Source organism: Balearica regulorum, chromosome 6 (assembly GCF_011004875.1).
Source record: "Balearica regulorum gibbericeps isolate bBalReg1 chromosome 6, bBalReg1.pri, whole genome shotgun sequence".
In the NCBI taxonomy this organism is placed as follows: domain Eukaryota; kingdom Metazoa; phylum Chordata; class Aves; order Gruiformes; family Gruidae; genus Balearica; species Balearica regulorum.
Window position 1 is genome coordinate 12,601,631 of NC_046189.1, and position 19,229 is coordinate 12,620,859.

Sequence of the window (19,229 nt, forward strand, 5' to 3'; positions counted from 1 at the left end):
AGATCCCGCTGCTTCTATGAATGCATATAAAATGTATTTCCTTTGGAACAGATTTATCTCATTCTGCATAGGGTTTTATTTTATGGGTGGGGCTGGTTTTTGTTGATTTGGGTTTCTTCATTTCATGGCAATTAGTTGTAAAACACCTTAAGATGCATTGCTAGAACAACTGCTCGACAGAGTGCACTTTGTATCTTATTGTAAAATATTCAGACACTCAACCCAAACAAATGGTGTCTGTAATAAAAATACTGCCATATATCTTCATTTGTACTAGAACAAATCAGTTTTATTTGTTCATTCTGCGTTTTAGTGTCATAGGTCTCTTAGAAAAGATAATTTATAATTCCTTATGCAATTAGATATGAAATGAAGTTGTCTTACTCTGCAGAAGAATTTATAATAAAGAGACCAGGTTCAACCAGTTCCACTGAAAATATTTTGATAGCGTCAAAAAAGACAGCATAAAAATCTTTAGTGTTTTAACAAATTAACGCATGCCTTTTGGGTAAAGTACTGTACATGCTGTTAATATTTTAATTAGGTTCTCAATTTCACATACACATTTATGGTAGGGGGGATTTTTAGTGATCAGAAAATGCAAATGCATGGCGTTGCTATGCTCTTTTAGCAGAGATATCAGGAAAAAAATTGTATGATGTAGCCCTCTATTTAAAAGCTCCACAACAAAATATTAATAAATCTTTCTGAATATTACCAATGAAATACCATTCTTCGTTCTTTTAAGCAAACAAATACAGCTTTCAGATTGAGAAAAAAGAGACTTGTTCTCCACACTCAAGCCACAGAAAAAGAAACTTTTATGTTCGTAATGCATGTAGTTTTTAGACCCATCATCAACATTTAAAAATATGTAATTGATGCTATCTATATAAATGCATACATAAATAGTGACGTTTGAAACATGTTCTACGGTAGCATTTCACAAAATGCCAATTTTCTCATGCTGACTGCCGCACAATTCTGCCTAAACATCTTCTTGAAAAGATTTAGTATTATCTACAGCTCATTACTTGATACGTTCTTTTGCTCAAGCATTTGGTCCATCCTCAGTTTCAACACAAGATAAACACTTTTTCCCCCCCGCAGACTATTTCATAGATTCTATAGCTGGAAAAAAAACCCTACTCAGAAAAGCAGACAAATTGCCATCAGTTAACGATCCCTATGCCAAGGGACATTTTTAACATGGAGTTGTCCCTGTGAAAGCAGGAACTATCTACTAGCTATCCCACATAATGATTTTCGTTAGAAAAAGGAAAAAGGCCAAAATGTGGCTAAGCAGCAAATATATTATAAAAACAAAGTATGAAAGCAATTTAGCTAAGAATCCTGACTGGCACACGCATTCTCTTCCTAGCTTGCTTTTTGAATTTAACTCTTTATTGGTAGCTGTGGAAACAACCAGGTGAAGTCGAAGATACTGCACACACAAAACTGGGGAGTGAAAACAGAATAAAATACAGACCCCGGATCCCAGGATTACTATAGCTTTATTGTTTAATTGACAGCTACTTCATCCTAGAAGAATTGTTTTTCTGTCAGAATAAAGTTGAAAGTAAAATTGCCCATAAATACACAGTGAAAAATACTCCAGCCTCATCTCATTCAACTTGATGTAATGCCTTTTGTTTAATCACACCTGTATAAACATATATTTTTTTAAGTTCTCTGCATAAATCAAAGGTATTCACTGGCTGAAAGGAAGACAGAGTATGAGCAATTCTCCACAAGCCCTGTAGCAGTATGGAGAAGAAAAGACAGCCACCCTGAATAACCAAGCAGCTGGGTGGACAGGAGGGGGACGTACACACCCGCTTCTCTCAGCCACACCTTGAATTTGAACCTTCATCGGTACTCTCTAAGTTTCCAATGAGCAGGACAGTAGGCAAAAGGAGGTCACTAACAGCATTGTCTTCTGCTCATCATTTTCCATTCTGTAAATTTAATCTCCTGCAGACCCCAATGACAAACAATGCAGGAGGGCAGATTGCCCTTGTAAAATTCAACCAGTATGAAAAGAAGTAAACATCAAATACAGTTGCTGACTGACAGGTTCATTTATATTCCAATAAGGGCCAGGAGGATTAAAGCCGGGTCCCTTCTACAACGCTCACACAAGGTGGTGAGAAACCCTCCAAACTGACCCTTTGCTGTCAATGCCAGAAGGGTCTTTCCTAAAGAGACGATCAGACACAGAACAGGGGTCAGTGTGTTTGCCCTCTCTCTTTTCTTTTTTAAACCAGGAAACACCTTCTGTTTACAGACACCCTCTTTACATTTTCTCCCCTTACTTTGTTAGGTTTGCAGTTTCAAAACAAACTGGTTTTCATGCTTAGCTTGTCTATGTGGTTAAAAGGGACTGAGAAGTACTGCCTTACGCCATGGCCTTGCAAGGGACCCTGCAGCCAGCACCGTTGCTCTCCACATGCTCAAACCAATTCCCCTTTGCACATGCAGCGAGATCCAGACCGGGCCACTGATGATAAATGGACTTTGGACAGATTGGCCAGCAGAAAGACCTCTGCTTTCTCCCCAGCGGCATATCCATTAGAAATGCTGCACAGGGGAACCTACGCCCAAGGCAAACCAGAGATCCTAAAGTTGGGATGTGCTTCCCAATAAGCAGAAGCCAATCCAGGGGATGAGCCCTGCCTCTGCCAGATTAAAGAAAGAAGCGGCTGGAGGTGGGCTCAGCTTTGTGCCTCTGTGGGGAAGGCAGATGGGGCAAGGCACTCTGCAGCTGGAGCAAAAAGCATCCCCTCGTGCCACGGGGTTAAAATGCTGCTTCTCTTATCTAGAGCAGGGACTGGAAAAAAAATCTCAGCAGACAAGAATGTCCAAAAAAGAACAGGGGAGGAAAAAAAAAAGAAAAGAAAAAAAAGGAAAGGAAAAAGCTACCCTAACATGTGAACCACCACCAGGCTTTGCTCTCCTCGTACTATTGAATGTTTAAATGTCTAGCTTGTCAGCTAACAGGCTGCTAACTGCACCTCATTTTCCTTCTCCGGACAGCGGAAGACCTAGTCTAACCTAATTCATTCTCATTTTTAAATACAACGCTGCTTCATTATCAGATTCATGCAAGAAAAAGACAACAAAATTTTATTTTAAAGTAAAATTAATAAAGATAATTTCCCGATTTTCCTCAAAAATACCAGTGGTTCATGGGCTTGTGGACTTAGCTGAGAGGTTGGGAAGGGGGCCAAGAAAAATCAGAATTTATTGTATGCTGGTCTAAATTTTTAATTGAGTGCACACAGACCTTTTGGATTGAACTTGATTTTAATTTTACACCAAACTACTATAAGGGTTGCTGTGACACAAAAAAGCCCATAGCTCAATTTCCCCAGCATTTCTTCATTGGTTTATAAAACTGGCAGAATACGTGAAAATCATTCCTTGAAGAGTGCAAAGCTTGAAGAAACGTCTGTCTTGCAGCATTATCTTTTTGCACACAGCCTGCAACGTAAAGCGAATGGAAAGCACTAAAGCTTTCATCAAAAAGAAGCACTGAATTGCTGTTACGGCCTCTCAGAAACAAAGGGGGAGAGAGAGGAACAAAAGGTTTAATGATTTCTACCCATAGCACAGTCTGAGTTTGATCCATTATGACTGCAGAACAAACAAATGACACACGGAACAAACAAATGACACACGGCACTGCAACAAGTCCAGTAAGAGCCCCTGGAGCCGTCCCCAAAATGTGATGCATTTCAGAGCAGTTGGCCTCAAACTCCCACGGCAGGTATGTGAACTCTCACAGACAGGCAGGGAAGGGAGCAAGGGCGTTTCACCAGGACTGCCCAAGCCCACTCTGCTCCCTCCTTTTGCCCCTGCCTCCTCTCCTGCTTAGGAGCCATGCTGTGCTCGAGCACAAACCACAAATGAGACAGAAAGTGGCCCTCAAGCACCGAGCTGTTCAAGGCTACCTCTGGTTACCCTCCTTTAAGCTGTTCAAATGCTAATACATTACCCACTCACTTATACTACCCAGATGTTTGCCATCTAGAAAAACAGATTATTATTTGTAGAAGGTTTTGTTCCATCACAAGAATCCTGTAAACAATATATTGGGATCAGAAAGCCAACACCATGTGGCAACTTTTACACACACCAGCATGGTGGGAGTGGCGGGGAAGGAAAGGGAAAAGAGATGCTTCCTGACCGCTGGTTAGAAGTTAAGAACTTTCACAGTAAGCTTATCAAAGAATCAAGTATTCACTAGAATTCATGCTGTTGGGATAAAGAGGTTACTTAAAATAACACTACAGAAGGAGAATGAGGGTGACAAGTAACCTGAAAGGTTGTGTTTTTATTTTGATCTTTTGTTTCCATATATATATTATACTTCCATGTAATATATATTTGTATGTGTGTATATGTATGAAATACGTGTGTTTTGTATTCTAGATTAAACTATAATCTATTATATATGTATTTATGTATATAAAACAACATAAATCATAAAATATATCCCATTTTTATATATATATAAATGACATCCTAACATTTCTTTATATGTTATATTTTCCACAAAAAACCAAACACACTAATTTTAGTAAACCCTACAAACATAAGCAGCCTCAATCCCTACCTCTTCTTTTATTTTTCAGATAAGAGTTCCAGGCAATGTTTAAAGAGAACTCTGGGGCTTTAATTGAAACGGCATGAGATGCTGAACCCTTAACAACAGTGTCTTTCAAACCCTGTGTCCATTATGCACTGAAATGCCTATCAAAAAAACAAAGAAGGAAGAGGTTTTCAGCATTCTCATTAAATTCTGACTTTCTCTCATGGTTCCTGTCATTGAGTTTCACTTACAGTTGTCATGAAGTTTTGTAGGGTAGACAAAACAGTGATTTGCTGGTAAATGTCTGTATATAGGGAGAGAAATAAATATTTGAGAAGTACTCAGCCCACTTTCTTCAAACATCAGGAAGAAAGACAAAGAATTCAACTCAAGCACCGTACAATTGAAGAAGGAGCAGCTTTTACAAGGAAAACTTTGATCTAGATGGCTGAGTATCACTGCAAGAAATCCAGTCTGCTTAACAATCCTGGACAAGTTGTCATGAAATTGCATGTCAGAGTTTACTGCATGATGTCCGTTTGAGTCATAGCCCTCAGACATACTACTGTTAAATTATTTGATTTGGGTCTTTTACAATTTCACCTGCAAAACTGGAGAGAAGAAGGAAGAGCGTACCCATACAAAGTGTCCCCAGTAGAAGCAAGTGGCACAAAAGGGGATTACTAAGGGTAAGAAGCTGTTAATTATAGATGGAGTAAGACCAAACTGCTGAAAAGAGGGCTGGATTGGTTTCTTTTGTTTACTTTGGGGTGTTTTTTTGTTGTTTGGTTTGTGGTTTTTTGCTTTGTTTTAAGACACATTGGTTTAGCAAGGTGATCATACTGTGTTGCAAAAGAGTTTGAGCTGGGAGAAATAGAGCAAGTCTACATGGACTGACAACTCTGTTAGGTGAGACCACTATGGTCTCTCTGCACAAATGAAAAAGAAAAAAGTAACAGCAAATGGTGACAGTGCCAGGAAATGATCCAACGTTTAGTTTGTTAATTGCTGGATTGTATCACCAGTGTCTCTCCTATTCATTAAAGCCAGTATAATACTGACTAGAAGGTCTTTGATCTCATGAACAGGGAGCCATGCTCAGACATACAAACAACCCTGGGCACTTGGCTGAGGAGTCAGAAGATTAAAGCACCCTTGTAACTTATTGCACATTATTCACAAGAGAAACCTGAACCCGGGTTTCCTCTCATTTTTCCCATACTGCTACCCTGCACTTGCACTTGTGTTAAAAAGCTGGTCTTCCCAGCTGCAGCAAACTTAGCTGCATACATCAAGCACAGCTAAGCAGGGTTTCACTACACTTTTACTGTACCTTTCTTGATACAGAAATATAAAACCAGCTTGTGCATGTTCAATACAGCCCCCAGCTGGTATGTTCTGCCTTTACCTGACATTCAATTGGAAGCTACTGTGGTCCTGGAGACAGCACAGAGGGGAATATCTCATAGGATCTTTCTCTACTAATCATCGGCTCAGGTCCTTCCAACTGTCCCAGAGCCCTACCCTCTTGGATCAGCTTAGGCAAATCCTCTCCCTCATTGGTATTTACACCCCTCATGTATTTGTACACGTTTGTAATCCTGTAAGTGAAAAGACGGTCATGCTGGTCTCACAAAGGCTAGCCAGAGTGAAGGAGCCCAGAATTCAGGCTGCCACATTCTCTCATACAGCAGCCTGAGGTTTAGACTGATGCGCTAAACGTCACCATATCAAACAGATCTGGTCTTTGCTTTGAAATACTACTTAAATGCAGGCCACACGTGCAAGAGGCCTCCAATTAACAGCAGAGAGCAGGGCTAAGCTCACATATTTAGTCTCTTGAGGGAAATGAGCGCTCTTGCAGTCTGGGTTCCTTCATGCCCCAGCCATGTGCAGTATGGACCCAGAGGAGAGCCCTCGTGTGTCTGTGCCCCGGTTTCCTTGCTATCCTGTCAGGAGAGCCACCTTTCTCTCTCGCTGCAGGTCACTGCAAGGACAGCTCCACTACTGCTCCAGAGTGCAGTGCACTGCAGAAGCATCAAAGCCAAGCCAAGCCCGTCTTACAACTTCCCATGGCTGCAAGCAACATCAGAGCCTCACAGGCAAGGCAGCTGGAGAAGAACAGTTGGTCCCAAGATATATCTCTGGGTGTCACGACCCCATCAGCTACTCTGGCCAGGCACTGACTGGCAGCAACAAAATTCACCTCTTCTCCACTCCACTTGTGCAAGGCTGGCAGGGCCAATGCTGTCTGACCTCAGCTCGCTAAGTCACAATTTCCACAGAGCATCACTGTCCTCCATGCCCAGCTACTGCAACTCCACGTCACAGCAAGATACTTAAACCTTTTCTGTTTCTCATTCTCGTCTTAAACGTTCCCCACTGACACTGCCAGACTCTCCTTCCAGCCTTCCACTCCAACCAGCCACCCCCAGCTCTCTGCAGCCATAAGGCTTCCCACTCTTCAGTCAGTACCCAGAACTAGAAGAAACAGGGCAATGTGAAGAGGGGCCTCCAAGGCATTAATGCAACGCACTGCCTCTTGGAATGGCTCTGCTCATGGCAATACATTGCTTAAGAACCAGGACTTGGCAATCTCTACAGTGACAGGGATAGAAAAGATCTAATGTTTCTCTCGCTTTGTGTTAACTTCCCTCCGCTGTTTTCCCACCCCTCCTTCTGCTCCACTCGGCATCTCAGTACCATTTCACTCTTCTGCGCCCCTTGTTCCCTGTGGTGGCCACACAGAGCAACTAACCCAAGCAACTACTTCACCAGTGCCCGGCTACAGCTGCCCACAAACAGCGGTCAGGGGAGGCACTCCGCGCTGCCCTGCCAACACACCTAGCAGAAGCACCTGGGAGGAGAAGGCAAACTCCATTTTGGTGGCCCATTCAGCTTTGCGACCTTTTGCAGACAACGTACACCAGTTCTGTTTATATACTCACGACAGTTAACGAGGAACTGCTCAAAAGAAAAAACATACATATATTTATCCATGAGAAATCACACCATTTTCTCTTTCATATGGATTTTAAGAAAGTAGAACTTGCTAAAAGTGTCAAACTAGCACTGCTCTTCCTCCACCCCACACAGAGCACGTCCCAAAGCTGCAGGACCGCACTCAGGGTACTCCAGATTGCAGCTACTTTCATACTACTTTGGTCCCAACACTCAGCACTATATACTGTTTGTAGGCCCTACTAGTTCCCTTCTCTTGCATAGCCCAGTTAGAATACCCCACACACCAAAAAAAAAAAAAAAAATTTAAAAAAATTTGCAGCAGGGCATGTAAATTTTATTAAACTACACATAGAACAGGTACCGCTTTAAAGCATGACTCTTTTCCTCTCCGGAAGGCACATGTAGCAGGTTCCCTAGTGTCAGGTGTAGACTCAAGTGATGAAAGAAAAATACATAAATGTTTATTAAACCTTTGTTGCCATTCTCACCACCAACTTTCACACCCCAGTGCCAAGCTGTTAACGAATTCCCATGCTGTTCCAGAAGACTTTTCACAGCTCCTGTCAGAAAAGGGAAGTTTCACGAGGGCAGCACTTGCTGGAAAAGCCTCTGCTCTTGCCACCATCAACAAGAAACGTTCACAACCAGCTGTTTGTGGAATAAACGTGTCCTGCCCGAACTGTGTGGGAATAAAGAGCTTCTTCCAGTGAGGCATGGGGCCACCTTCGTGTATACATCCTGGGACATATTTGTCTCAAGATTATTTATGCTAAGACTACTCAATTTACCTAATGACCAGGACTAAAAATTAGCCCTCATAAGCCAAGTGACCATGAGCCAGTATGTGAGGCTCCAGGCCAGGCAGCAGCCAAGTGCGCAGGCTACAGCTCATATGCTCGGACACGGCATCACCTCCTCGGGGAGCTCTGGAGCTTGAGGCTGTTGCCCAGGCAGGAACCCCGCGGCAGGGCCCCTATGGGCTCACAGACCCCTCGGGGAGGCAACGCACCACCCACTCCTCCGTGCCACGTTTCCTTTCTGGCACCCAGACTATGCCGTGCTGCCGTACAGCTGGCAAGTGTGAGGCAGGGCCCTACACGCAAGTCGCACACCGCCTGCTCGAGCCTCAGCAGGTCTGTAGAAGTGCCATGGTGAACCGCAGAGAAGGCGGTGTGAAATTGCACAGCAATTCTTTCTGCTGCCGCAACTCCTCTTTTCCCCCACAACTAGCTCTTTTATCTGCCACTGGAGCCCCTGTTCTAAAAGGAACAGGCAAAGGCAAGATGTTTCCCACAAGATGAAGTGAACATTGCTACTCCTCTCAGAGTCATCCAAAACAAGGAGGGGGGGGGGAACAACAAAACACTTTCCCAACTCCAAAAGTGACAATTATTACATGCTACATTACAGCTTAGACAGCCTTTACAATACAAAAGCTTTGACAAGCCCACATTTACCTTGCCCTGGAGGACACAGGGACACCTACTCATGTCAGTGTTTTGCACAGCATGTTGCTCAAAGCTTTACCCTTTTGAAAAACGCACCTGAGGATCTTGAACTTCTCATGCAGATCCTGTAATTCAGCTGATCATAAAGCATAAAGAAGAACTAAGTGACTGTTTATCAATGTATATTGCTAAATGAAATCAATCCCAAGCACTAGAACAGAAGCAGACTTTTTCTACAACTGTAATGAATAAAGCAAAAAGCTTTTTTTTTCCCCTTTTTAATATCAGAAAATTGTGTTCCCAAATAAATCCTTTTATCAACAATTTAGCAGCATGCTTCTGTCAACCCTAGTTGATAGATTATAGCCCAATATTCTATAAATTTTCTCATTAAACTAAACAATCTCAGAGATCTATTAGCACTCTGTCTCTGCCTCTACCTCATCTCTCAGCTTGCAGACAGCTAGCACAGAAGCAAGATACTATAGAACATGCTGCATACTCCACCTTCATATCTTAAAATCAGCATGACCTGCAGTATTTGCCCAGGATGCATAAAAGACTTTGGAGAATTGGTCCTTTAGTGTGAAGGTAAATAAACTGACCACATCAGAGATTTGTAAGCTGACAGACCTTTCAGGGTTTTTCTGTCATTTCTAAGTATTATACCATCTGATATTTTCTAGTAGGTAATTGCTGCCTTAAAGACAAAAATGCCGAAGTATTTTCTTTTAGACTAATTACAACAATTAGAGATTCAACTTTTATTTTCTAGACAAATTATTTGAGCAACACATCAAGCGACAGATTAGTACCTGAACCTGCTCATTGTCAAAGCCTGTAGTTCGAAAACACAGTGGCCGTTTCCTCCCTGCACAGTGACTAATTTCCTTCGTGAGTCAATCTGTCTCTCCTCCTTGCTATTCTCACAACAGAGAGATGCTGCAAAAGCAAGGTTCCCTCAAGTGAGATGCTCAGCCAGCGTGGATCACTGCACTGAATGGCATGCCTCCTTGGAGCAGGTTTCTCGCAAAGCCCGCTCCCCTTCGTAAGTGCCAAGAATCAAATCTTGGCCACCTAATGCAGCGTGTTCCACATGTTAGCTCGCAACACATTGAGCAACTGTGTTAACTGAGATGGATAGTGCTGTCAAACAGGAAGCTGGCTCACCAGGATGGAAACAGTGGGATATGCTGACCTTTTACATTCAGGAAAAAAAAAAAGCATCCCTAAAATGACATGAAATGTTTCCTATTAAAAAACAAAACAACTACCTTCTCGAAGAGCTTTTATTACCGCATTGTCTAAATAAACACATGTGCATGAGTTCTGCCTGTACGCAGAACCTGAGCCTTCCTCACAGAGCAGAGGCTGACAGAGGAAATGAATCATTATCACCCTGCTTGGAAAGAAGTTTGCACAAGGAACACTGCACTATTAACTGCTGCCTGGAACTCCCGGATTCAACACCACTGCTGCTCCCTCTGTTCGCACACTCAAATACTGAGCTATCCAAAATAACTAAAACCAACAGATAAAATCCAAATCCCCAGGCAAAGCTTCTATTAAACTATTCCAAATGTGCACAGGTTTTACTGATGACATGGAGATGAAACTGAAACTTACAGGCTTCTCAGCCAAAAGAATAAGCATTGAAATAACCTGTTTAGTATAAAAAAGCCTCTTGAAATGCAAAGTTCATTCTGGAAAGATTTTTCCCAACCCACCGCCTCCTGCCCGTCCCCCCATCCAGATTAGGACGTTAGGTTTGTTTTTTTCAAGCTGATATTCTGGGTAGAGAGAGAAAAGCTTTGTTTATTTTAAGATTTCACTGCTCCTGGAGAATCATCTCTAAGTGGAAGGGACTACAAAGGGCTTTGCAGCAACGTAGTAGGTAAATGAGAACAGAGAAATCACTCTGCATGTTTAGCACTACAACTATTGGCCATAAAGAAAGCAGGTATATATATATAAAACACCATTATATACAATGTATAATTTTAAAAATGAAAGACTACAATATGCTGTTCAAAATGGCCGCAATACAAGGAGGAATACTAGGTACCATCTAGCTGTAGACGTAGAGGTTCTGTCCAGCTCTTCTGTGCTGACTTCCTCGAAGCAGCAACCTGACTCATGGTACAGAACAAATGTGCCATGGATATGCTGACTGATCACTATCACCATTATTTCACACTTCAGCAAGGTCCAGCTAATGTTTTCTAGGCAGGCTAACAAGGTAGGGCTTGTTGTACACCTAGTTTAACATTAAGCAGTCAACACAACTGATATAACCACTTCCAAGTTTTGCCACCAATTTTCTTGCTTTCTCCTGACATTGAACAACCTCGGGTGCTGTCTTCTGCCAGTGCAGAAAAGAGGGAAAAGAACTTTATTGAATACCTTGTGCCTGAGCTGCAGAACTGTGGGAATACCCCAGAGCCAGGAGCGCTGTCTCCACCAGCTGGCTAAAGAGCACATCTTTGCGAACCAGAACGAACTCAGCATGCTCTTCTCGATTATCGTATTCAAGAGAGGCATCCGACTGCTCCACCACACAAAAGACTGGAATCATCAAACCTAGTTGAAAAAAAAAACAAAAACCAAAAACAACAAAGCATCAATAAGAGAGGAACAAGAAGTGTGTCATACATCTCTGATTAAAGCTGTAAATTAAAACACCTCCTAGAAGGCTCATCTTAAGTGGAAATCTGCCTTTCTTCCCTGTGGGATAGCTTTTGTTTTCTTTCCAAGGGAAATACTGAAGTCTCATCACTTGACTCATTTAAAAACCACACTAAAAGCTCCAGAGAATACAATTCAGGAACAGAATCCCAGTCAGCATGAGGACAAACAAGATTTCCTAATAAGACCTTTTCAACATTGCAGAAGTTTTCTACAGTCCCATGAATGTCCCTATTCTTTCAGGTCAGAGCTTCTCTGCATTCAGCCATATGAAAACCTGACACACAAATGACGCTGCTGCTTCTCCATGCAGTGAGTCTATGGAGGAATCAGCAGAGGCTAGTCCCATTCACACTTCTTGGCTGGGATAGGCTTATTTGCACATTTTCAGACCATGGTCAGTCTTCTCACTGTGCAAGGAAAACACCCTTGCATTGATTTTGCTGAAAACTATAATCTTGTGTTGGCTGCTGATGGTAATGCAGACCCAGAGAGGCCAGTGGCTGTTCTCCCGCTGCACGTATGAAGAGAATGACAACAGCTCTCTTCAAAAGAGGATCAAGGATGAGGAAGAACCACAGCATTGGAAAACTCAGGGTGGTCTGGATTAAATTTTGTTCTGTTTTATTGTAAATTTACTTTTGTGGTTACAGGATCAAGTCATCTATAGCAATAAATTGTGGGGCATGAACTTAAAGGGATTCAATACTACAGACAGTAGAGAAACAAGCCAATTTGCAGTATGCGTCCCTACAGCACTCGAAGCACTTGCACAGATGGAAGATGGAACAGACAGAAAACCTACAGAACTGCACAGCCATTTCCATTGCCTGCTGCAGGCCAGGCTGCAGTCAGGGGGTGGCAAAAGCAAAACCTTTACCTCCAGTCACAGAAATTTATTTATTTGTTACATACAGTTTGTTAGCCCCTAGATAAACTAGGAAATACTGGGGCAGAGACAAATCTCAGCCTAAAGTGGTTCTCCAAATGTTCTATCTAGGGCTCATAATACTGCCAGAAAGTTCACTTCTCACTCCTTCAGAATGAAATATAACCATTTCCAGTAGATAACAACTATGAAAAATAACTGAGTGTATTTATGAAAGCCCAGACACAAATCACTGTATTCCTTCTTTAAGGGAAAAAGAGCAGAAAGCCACATTTCAGTTCTCCTTCCGTACAAGGTCAGTTAAATATCTTCAAGATCTTCTACTATCAGTAGCTTCAGTATCTACAAATGAAGAGTTATATACCCCTTCAGAGGAGTCATCCTGCCCTGAAATAGATACAGTCATTCACGCCAGTAACAACTGCTAAGGGACTTAAATCCTCCTTGTCTTGAATTTGAAGAGACTAGATTTACTGTAAAATATATTTTAGATACACAATTCTCACTTAGTGACTTATCTGGCATGGAGTAGCTCCCGATCTGACATTCTAACTGCAGGCCAGCAGTAGCTACAAGCCGCAATATCAAATTGATATGTTTTAGTTCGTTGTTTTAAAACACATCCTGAAGCACTGTGTAAGTAGGTTATGGCATCACATTGATGCTGCTTCCTCTTCACTGCTTGATTCTGGGTTAAACTGATGCATTTTGCAAGTTCAAGCAGCCAAATTCTAACACACAGTGTTAAAAAAAAAAAAAAACTCAGTGAAAAAAAATCTCTAGATGCTTTCCTGAAAAGACAGTGCAAGGCTGATCCTGTTCCTCTGAAATCAATGGCAAAATTTCTATTCCTATGAACTAAAAACTGAATTCTATTTGTCCATAAATCATTTAACTAGTTCAAACTAAATATAACCTCCACAAGCAACAAACTTGCCCTCCTGTCGAACATACAGTCCGTCACAGCACTTGTGATGGGGTTATTCATGTCTTAACAAAAGATTCAGATACTTGGCCAAATGCTGAGGCTGTGGTATCGGTTGTATACATTACATGTTGGCAAGGCAGAAAAAGGAGATGAATGCAAACTGATGAGAGGGATGCTACAGTGTCTTTTACCCTCCTGCTGGATGCTTTTCTTGTCACACAACAGTCTTTCCACCTTTTCAGCACAGAAGTTGCGCCTATTCTCCACGCTTGTTTACCATCTCAGTACAAACAGGATCTCAAATGCTAGAACTGATGCTGTACATGACATCACTTTATGGATGGCACGAAGTACCTACAGGACTCTTGCCCATGACGACTTCCCTGCCTCCTCCTGCTGCCCATGCTTGCAGGGATTCTGCTACAGAAACTGCTTTTGCAAAAACATCTCTGAACTAGTGACCCAGCGTAACTGATGATAAACTGCTATTAGTACCTTAAAAACAGAGAGCAAAGGGCAGGTTACCACATCTGTCATTGCTAACCCATTCTCATGCCTCTCGCTATAGTGTCTGGAATCTTAATACCAATCCTATTTTACTAAAATACCACAGTAATCCAACTTATTTCCAAGCAAATCCCACTCCAAGGAACTTCTATCTGCTTTGCCCTCTATTTTGCATTGGAGAATTAAGCTATAATGCCTCCAATGTATTTATTGCCTCAAACTTCGCCATTTCCTGGTGTTATCTGAAAATAAACTGACGTACTTTAGGTACATTGGAATCAGAAGAAAAAACATCTGCAGCCAGAAGTCAACATGCTCTTTACACACTGATATATACCATGTCTTGCTCCTAGATGCATATATTACACCTCTAGCTCGCTACAGGGCCCGTACAGAAGAGCAATGCAAGTTTGTCACTGCTCATTGTCATTCCAGTTGAAGAACTTAGAGCAATAGTCAGAGGGCAAGAGACGAAGCATCCATAATGAAGCTTTGCATGCAGTGCTACAGCAGTGCAAGCCAGCCTCACTCATAAATGCTGAAACTCCTCAGCTCTTTCCCCAAAGCCCTATCAGCCAGAGCTACCAGCATCCTCCCTCCCCCATGCACACGCACAAAAAAAGGCTTAGGTCCCTTCTGCGCTGAACTTCTGTGCATTCACTCTCCCAGCTTTAGAAAGAAGCTGCAGTGAATGATGCTGTACAGCTCATGGTAGATGACATACGGCACTGATTTTTCACACGCGGAGAAAACAAGGGGTAATCTGAGGGCTAAAAAGGAAACGGTTTGTTTCCTTAAAAGATGAACACAAATCTGTGTGCTGGAATGCACACGAAATGTTAATAGCAATCACAAATTATACAAAAGACATTTTCTCCTTGATGTTAATTCACTTAACTAACTTATAAGCAACTCTTGCGTGCTTCTCACAGAGCTTTGACCCCATATAGATAGCATCTGCACAAAATGTTAGGGGAGCATAAAACAAGATTTCCATAAAGGCTTTTATAAGGACATCCACACACAGCAAGAATCCCTTCTAATCCATGGAAGAGAAGAGGGAAGAACTGTTCCCGCTATTACCCAGAACAACAGAATGGTTAGCAGTGACCGGTTACCTTTGTATAACACACGTTTTTAAAACAAATCAGAGATGGGATTTAAGGTCCGCTGTTGCTTTCACAGAAAAGCTGCAATGTACAGAGAAGACTTTGTAAACATAGTTCATTTTTTGCTGAGACTCTTCTAAGGGGCAGAGAAGTTAAGAAGAAATTAAATCTGTATCAGAGACCTGTGTCCAAATGCACATTTTTCTCCTCCTTGCCCATTTGAATCTATAGTTTTATTTCACCAGGGAGCAATCCATTCTTTAAAATGAAGAAAAGAGAAAAAGGTATTTCATTCAAGAAGTCATTCTGGACACTCTGCTGCATAAAACATTCATTTTTACAAAAATACTTGAAGCCAGTTAAAAGTATTATCAAACTGCAGTCATGCAGCTCCCTGAAAAATATTTTCAGTTGTAAAATTTGCAAGTAAAAGCTGTAAATTTCTAACGACCAACGAGAAGGACAAGACAGAGCAGATATTAAGAAGTCCTGCACTGTTTGTTTTGTTCATTCGCAAATGATACTTTGTCCAGTGCATGCTTTAGAGCAAGTAATAAACGGGATACTATCAGCACTGAACTTCCATGCATTGTCCACTTCCACATAACCATCATAGGCTTGGCACCTAAAGCATAAAAAAAAGGAAAAGGATACAGAAAGCTGAGGAGGAGGTTAAACTATTTCAGCCACCCACCTCTCCAGCCATTAAATAGGGAGCAGCGCTTGCATGTCCTAATAAGTATAATATGAAGATCAACCAATAGGAAGAGGCACCAATAAAATTCATGTCTTTTTAGATTAAAATCTGTTTCCATCAGCACAAGTTTTGAGCCCCATCTAGGTGTTATTTAATTTAATCTAATTTGAACAATTTCCAAACATCAGCTTGATTAATTTCAACAGCATGGTGTTATGGAAAGATTTACTGTACAGGGGTTGTCTAGCAGGGAATTAATAAAGAAGCCAGTTCTTAGCCCTGAGTAACATGAGGTTTTAAGACTTCCCAGATTTCTAGTGGGAATACTTCACAGCACAAGCATGTTTTCTTCTGGGAGTGAAACCCACCAAAATTATTAAAAACTGAGATCAAATGGTGGTGTCAAACCCAAAGGAAATCATTCTACAGTGGAGAGATTTTTATCAAATGAAGAAAGTGGAAAATAAAGTTTTGTTGTTGCTGTTGTGCTTTGGGTTTTTAGGTTTTGTTTGTTGGTTGTGTTTTTTTTTTTTTTTAAAAAAACAGAACACAGACACACAAGCAGAGTAATCTCCCTCAAAGACAAAGCAAATTTGTATGGTTAGGAGTTCAGAAACCAGGACATTTATTTGAAAATTCATAAACTACTGAAAACTCTTCATTACTGTAGGCAGAAAACATTTTTCCTAGCAGAGACTGTAACGTGGGTCGTTCTCTAAGCTAGTCTTTCCAATACAGACAAAAGAAAAGGGGAAAAAAAAAAAGAAAAAAAAGAAAAAAAAGAAATCTAGGTAACAGCAAGCAGAATCCTCAAATGTTTATCCCCAAGCACACCTCAAAACACTAAACTACGAGCAACCTCAGCTGGACTTCCAAGATGAGACCCTTACCCTGGTACAGAGACTAGGAAGCTCAATTAGCAAAGCATGGGTCGCCTTGAAGAAGTTATCTGGATAAATATTCCATATATTTAACAATAAAGCATGCTTCCACAACTGGCAGTAACCACAGGAAGCAATCAAACTACAAACACTTCCTAAACCTAATCTGCTTCTGTTTTTTTCTTCAGGTGAGAGCCCTTTATCCAGCAAAAGCAGTGAAGGGAAAGAAGTCCATTTATTTATTTCTCTTTGGCTGCAATAGACCTGACCTTACCTCTACCAATTTGGTATTTAACTCTCTTTCCCTTTCTTTTAAAGAAATTTGAAAAATTAACCTAAATTGAGGAAGCTGTTTTAAAAGGCAGATATCAGCATCCATGCGGCACAGGAGAGGTTTGCCAGTTCTCGCATCCCGCAGCTCTAATTGAAAAGGCAGAAACCAATTAATTTTGACAGCTTTCAGTTATTCAGAAATACCTGCATTTCTGCACCAAAGATAGCCATCCTACATCCTAGTGCAACATAAATCCAGAATTTCTATTCCGAAAAAACTTATCACCACCACACAAAAAAAAGAAAGAAAGAAAGAAGCGATGCTTCAAAGCTTCAGCGTGCCACTTCTTCAAAACAGTGTAAACTGCAAATCCTGAAGTGATTGGAAATGAAAACCTAGTGCGTATGCTAATAATCAAGAGGTTTCCATTCAAGATTCAACTAGCTGAACAACTATAGAATCACGGAGTCATTTAGACTGGAAAAGACCTTTAAGATCACATATAATGAGAGAAGATAAATTTATAATGAGGAAAGATCAACTGCATTCCAAAACGTTTTTTCCTAGGAGGAAGGACACCGAATAGTATTTGAAAAAACAGGGTTTCATTCTGATCTCAACACCGTTTTTATTTAAATCGCAGCGTAGCTGTAGCTGGTGGTGGTGTGAGATCTTCCCCAGAAAATCCTGCAGAGTCCAACTGAGGGCTGCAGATCCAGGATACGCAATGACAGGCTGAGAGAGGCACAGCCGTAGGTTTCCACAGTGCCACACATACAGGACTATGCACGTTCAAGCAGGATCAGCCTTGAAGCAGATCCCAGGCTCAGCCCATGCCTGTGCAATTCAGTGATGAGGTGGAAGAGACAGAGCTCGCACATTTCAGCAAGGGTTAGTCACGTCCATTAAGGTTCACTTTCAAGCTATCCCATAAATCATAAATATTATTAAATCGGACAGAATATAAGCTGTTGGCACGGAACTTATTTACAATAAATGCTTGGTTTGGGTAAATGGACTGTGTTTCAGCCTTTTACGTATCAAGCACCAGCTTACAATAGTCTCATTGTGAGGCTGAGAATTCTTCCACCGTAAATCTTTTTTTACTGGGGACTAGAGGAATGACTTTGCAGTTGTTTGTCACTAACCACTCGGAACCACGTGAAGAAAGCTGTGTGTGCACACTGACAGGAGGCCAGCGGGAAATCTCTATGTCAAATACAGGAGACCGTATCAGGATCTTTGCAACTGTACAATCCTATGCAAAATGAAAGCGCCAAGCACCTCATTACAGCAAAAGGTTTTGTTTAAAAACAAGGACCTTACTTTTTGCTAATCCTCTGCTCTCCAATGTGTTCTACACAAAACGTGAGAGATCGGATTTTGCATATAACCAGTAATGCAATGCTGTTAAACTCCTACTCTTCACGGGTTTATAAGCCCGACGCAAATAATTTGTTCCAGGATGCAATTTGGTAAAGAAGAGCTCAGTCCACAGATGATTTTAATATGTTTGCCAAAGAAACAAAATCATGTTAAATAACATTACATTGTAGAATTTTTCTTCTTAGGAGGGCCAGAGGAAGTAAAACTAAGGACAATATCTTTCTCCTCCTCAGTTATTTTTTCTGGCTTTACATATTCAATAAATCTGTAGGCAGGAAATGCATTTCTACATATTATATTTTAGTCAATGGTGAATGCAAACCACAAGATATTATTTACATCCTTCTTCAGCTTCCAGTCCTTTCTGTGGCTTCAAGTCTCCCAAGCATCACAACTATCCCAGATCTCAGGAAATTTTATAAAGAAGTCCCTAACGTCTCTGCAGATGTCCCCTGCTTCTGACAGCTTAACTAGCCAAAGAATCTTTCTCTGAGCTGAAATAAGAGCTTTACTGTTTAACACAAAATACTCCAGGCCACTATCCCACCACAGAAATATATTATGAAATTCATAACTTGATTTGATAATACTTGAGTTTCTCAGAAAACAGTGCAAAAGAAAAGTAGTATTCAGAGCATGTGCTGAGACGAACAAGAAACATGAAATAAAGAGGGATAGGAAGTATCTACCTCTAGCGCAGCCTCTCCTGCTGCGTGTCCGGGACAGAAGCGTTACTCACGGGATATGAGGCCTTTTGTTAATCAAAGTGGATCGGCTGCTTCTGGTAACTAACCCGCTTTGCTACGCTAGTTGCACTAACTCAACCTACACTTCATATCTGTCCCACCAGTTGGGTTCAAAGGGCAA

General features: G+C 41.4%; 1 protein-coding gene across 2 annotated transcripts in view; it reads right to left on the minus strand.

Moving 5' to 3' along the window:
* SATB2 (SATB homeobox 2) overlaps positions 1 to 19,229 on the minus strand; it is a 132,225-nt gene that overhangs the window by 99,454 nt on the left and 13,542 nt on the right. For both annotated transcript variants that reach the window (XM_075756260.1, XM_075756259.1), the window contains exon 3: positions 11,410 to 11,586. In XM_075756260.1, coding sequence (XP_075612375.1) covers positions 11,410 to 11,586 — 177 coding nt within the window. The remainder of the gene's footprint in view (positions 1 to 11,409; positions 11,587 to 19,229) is intronic.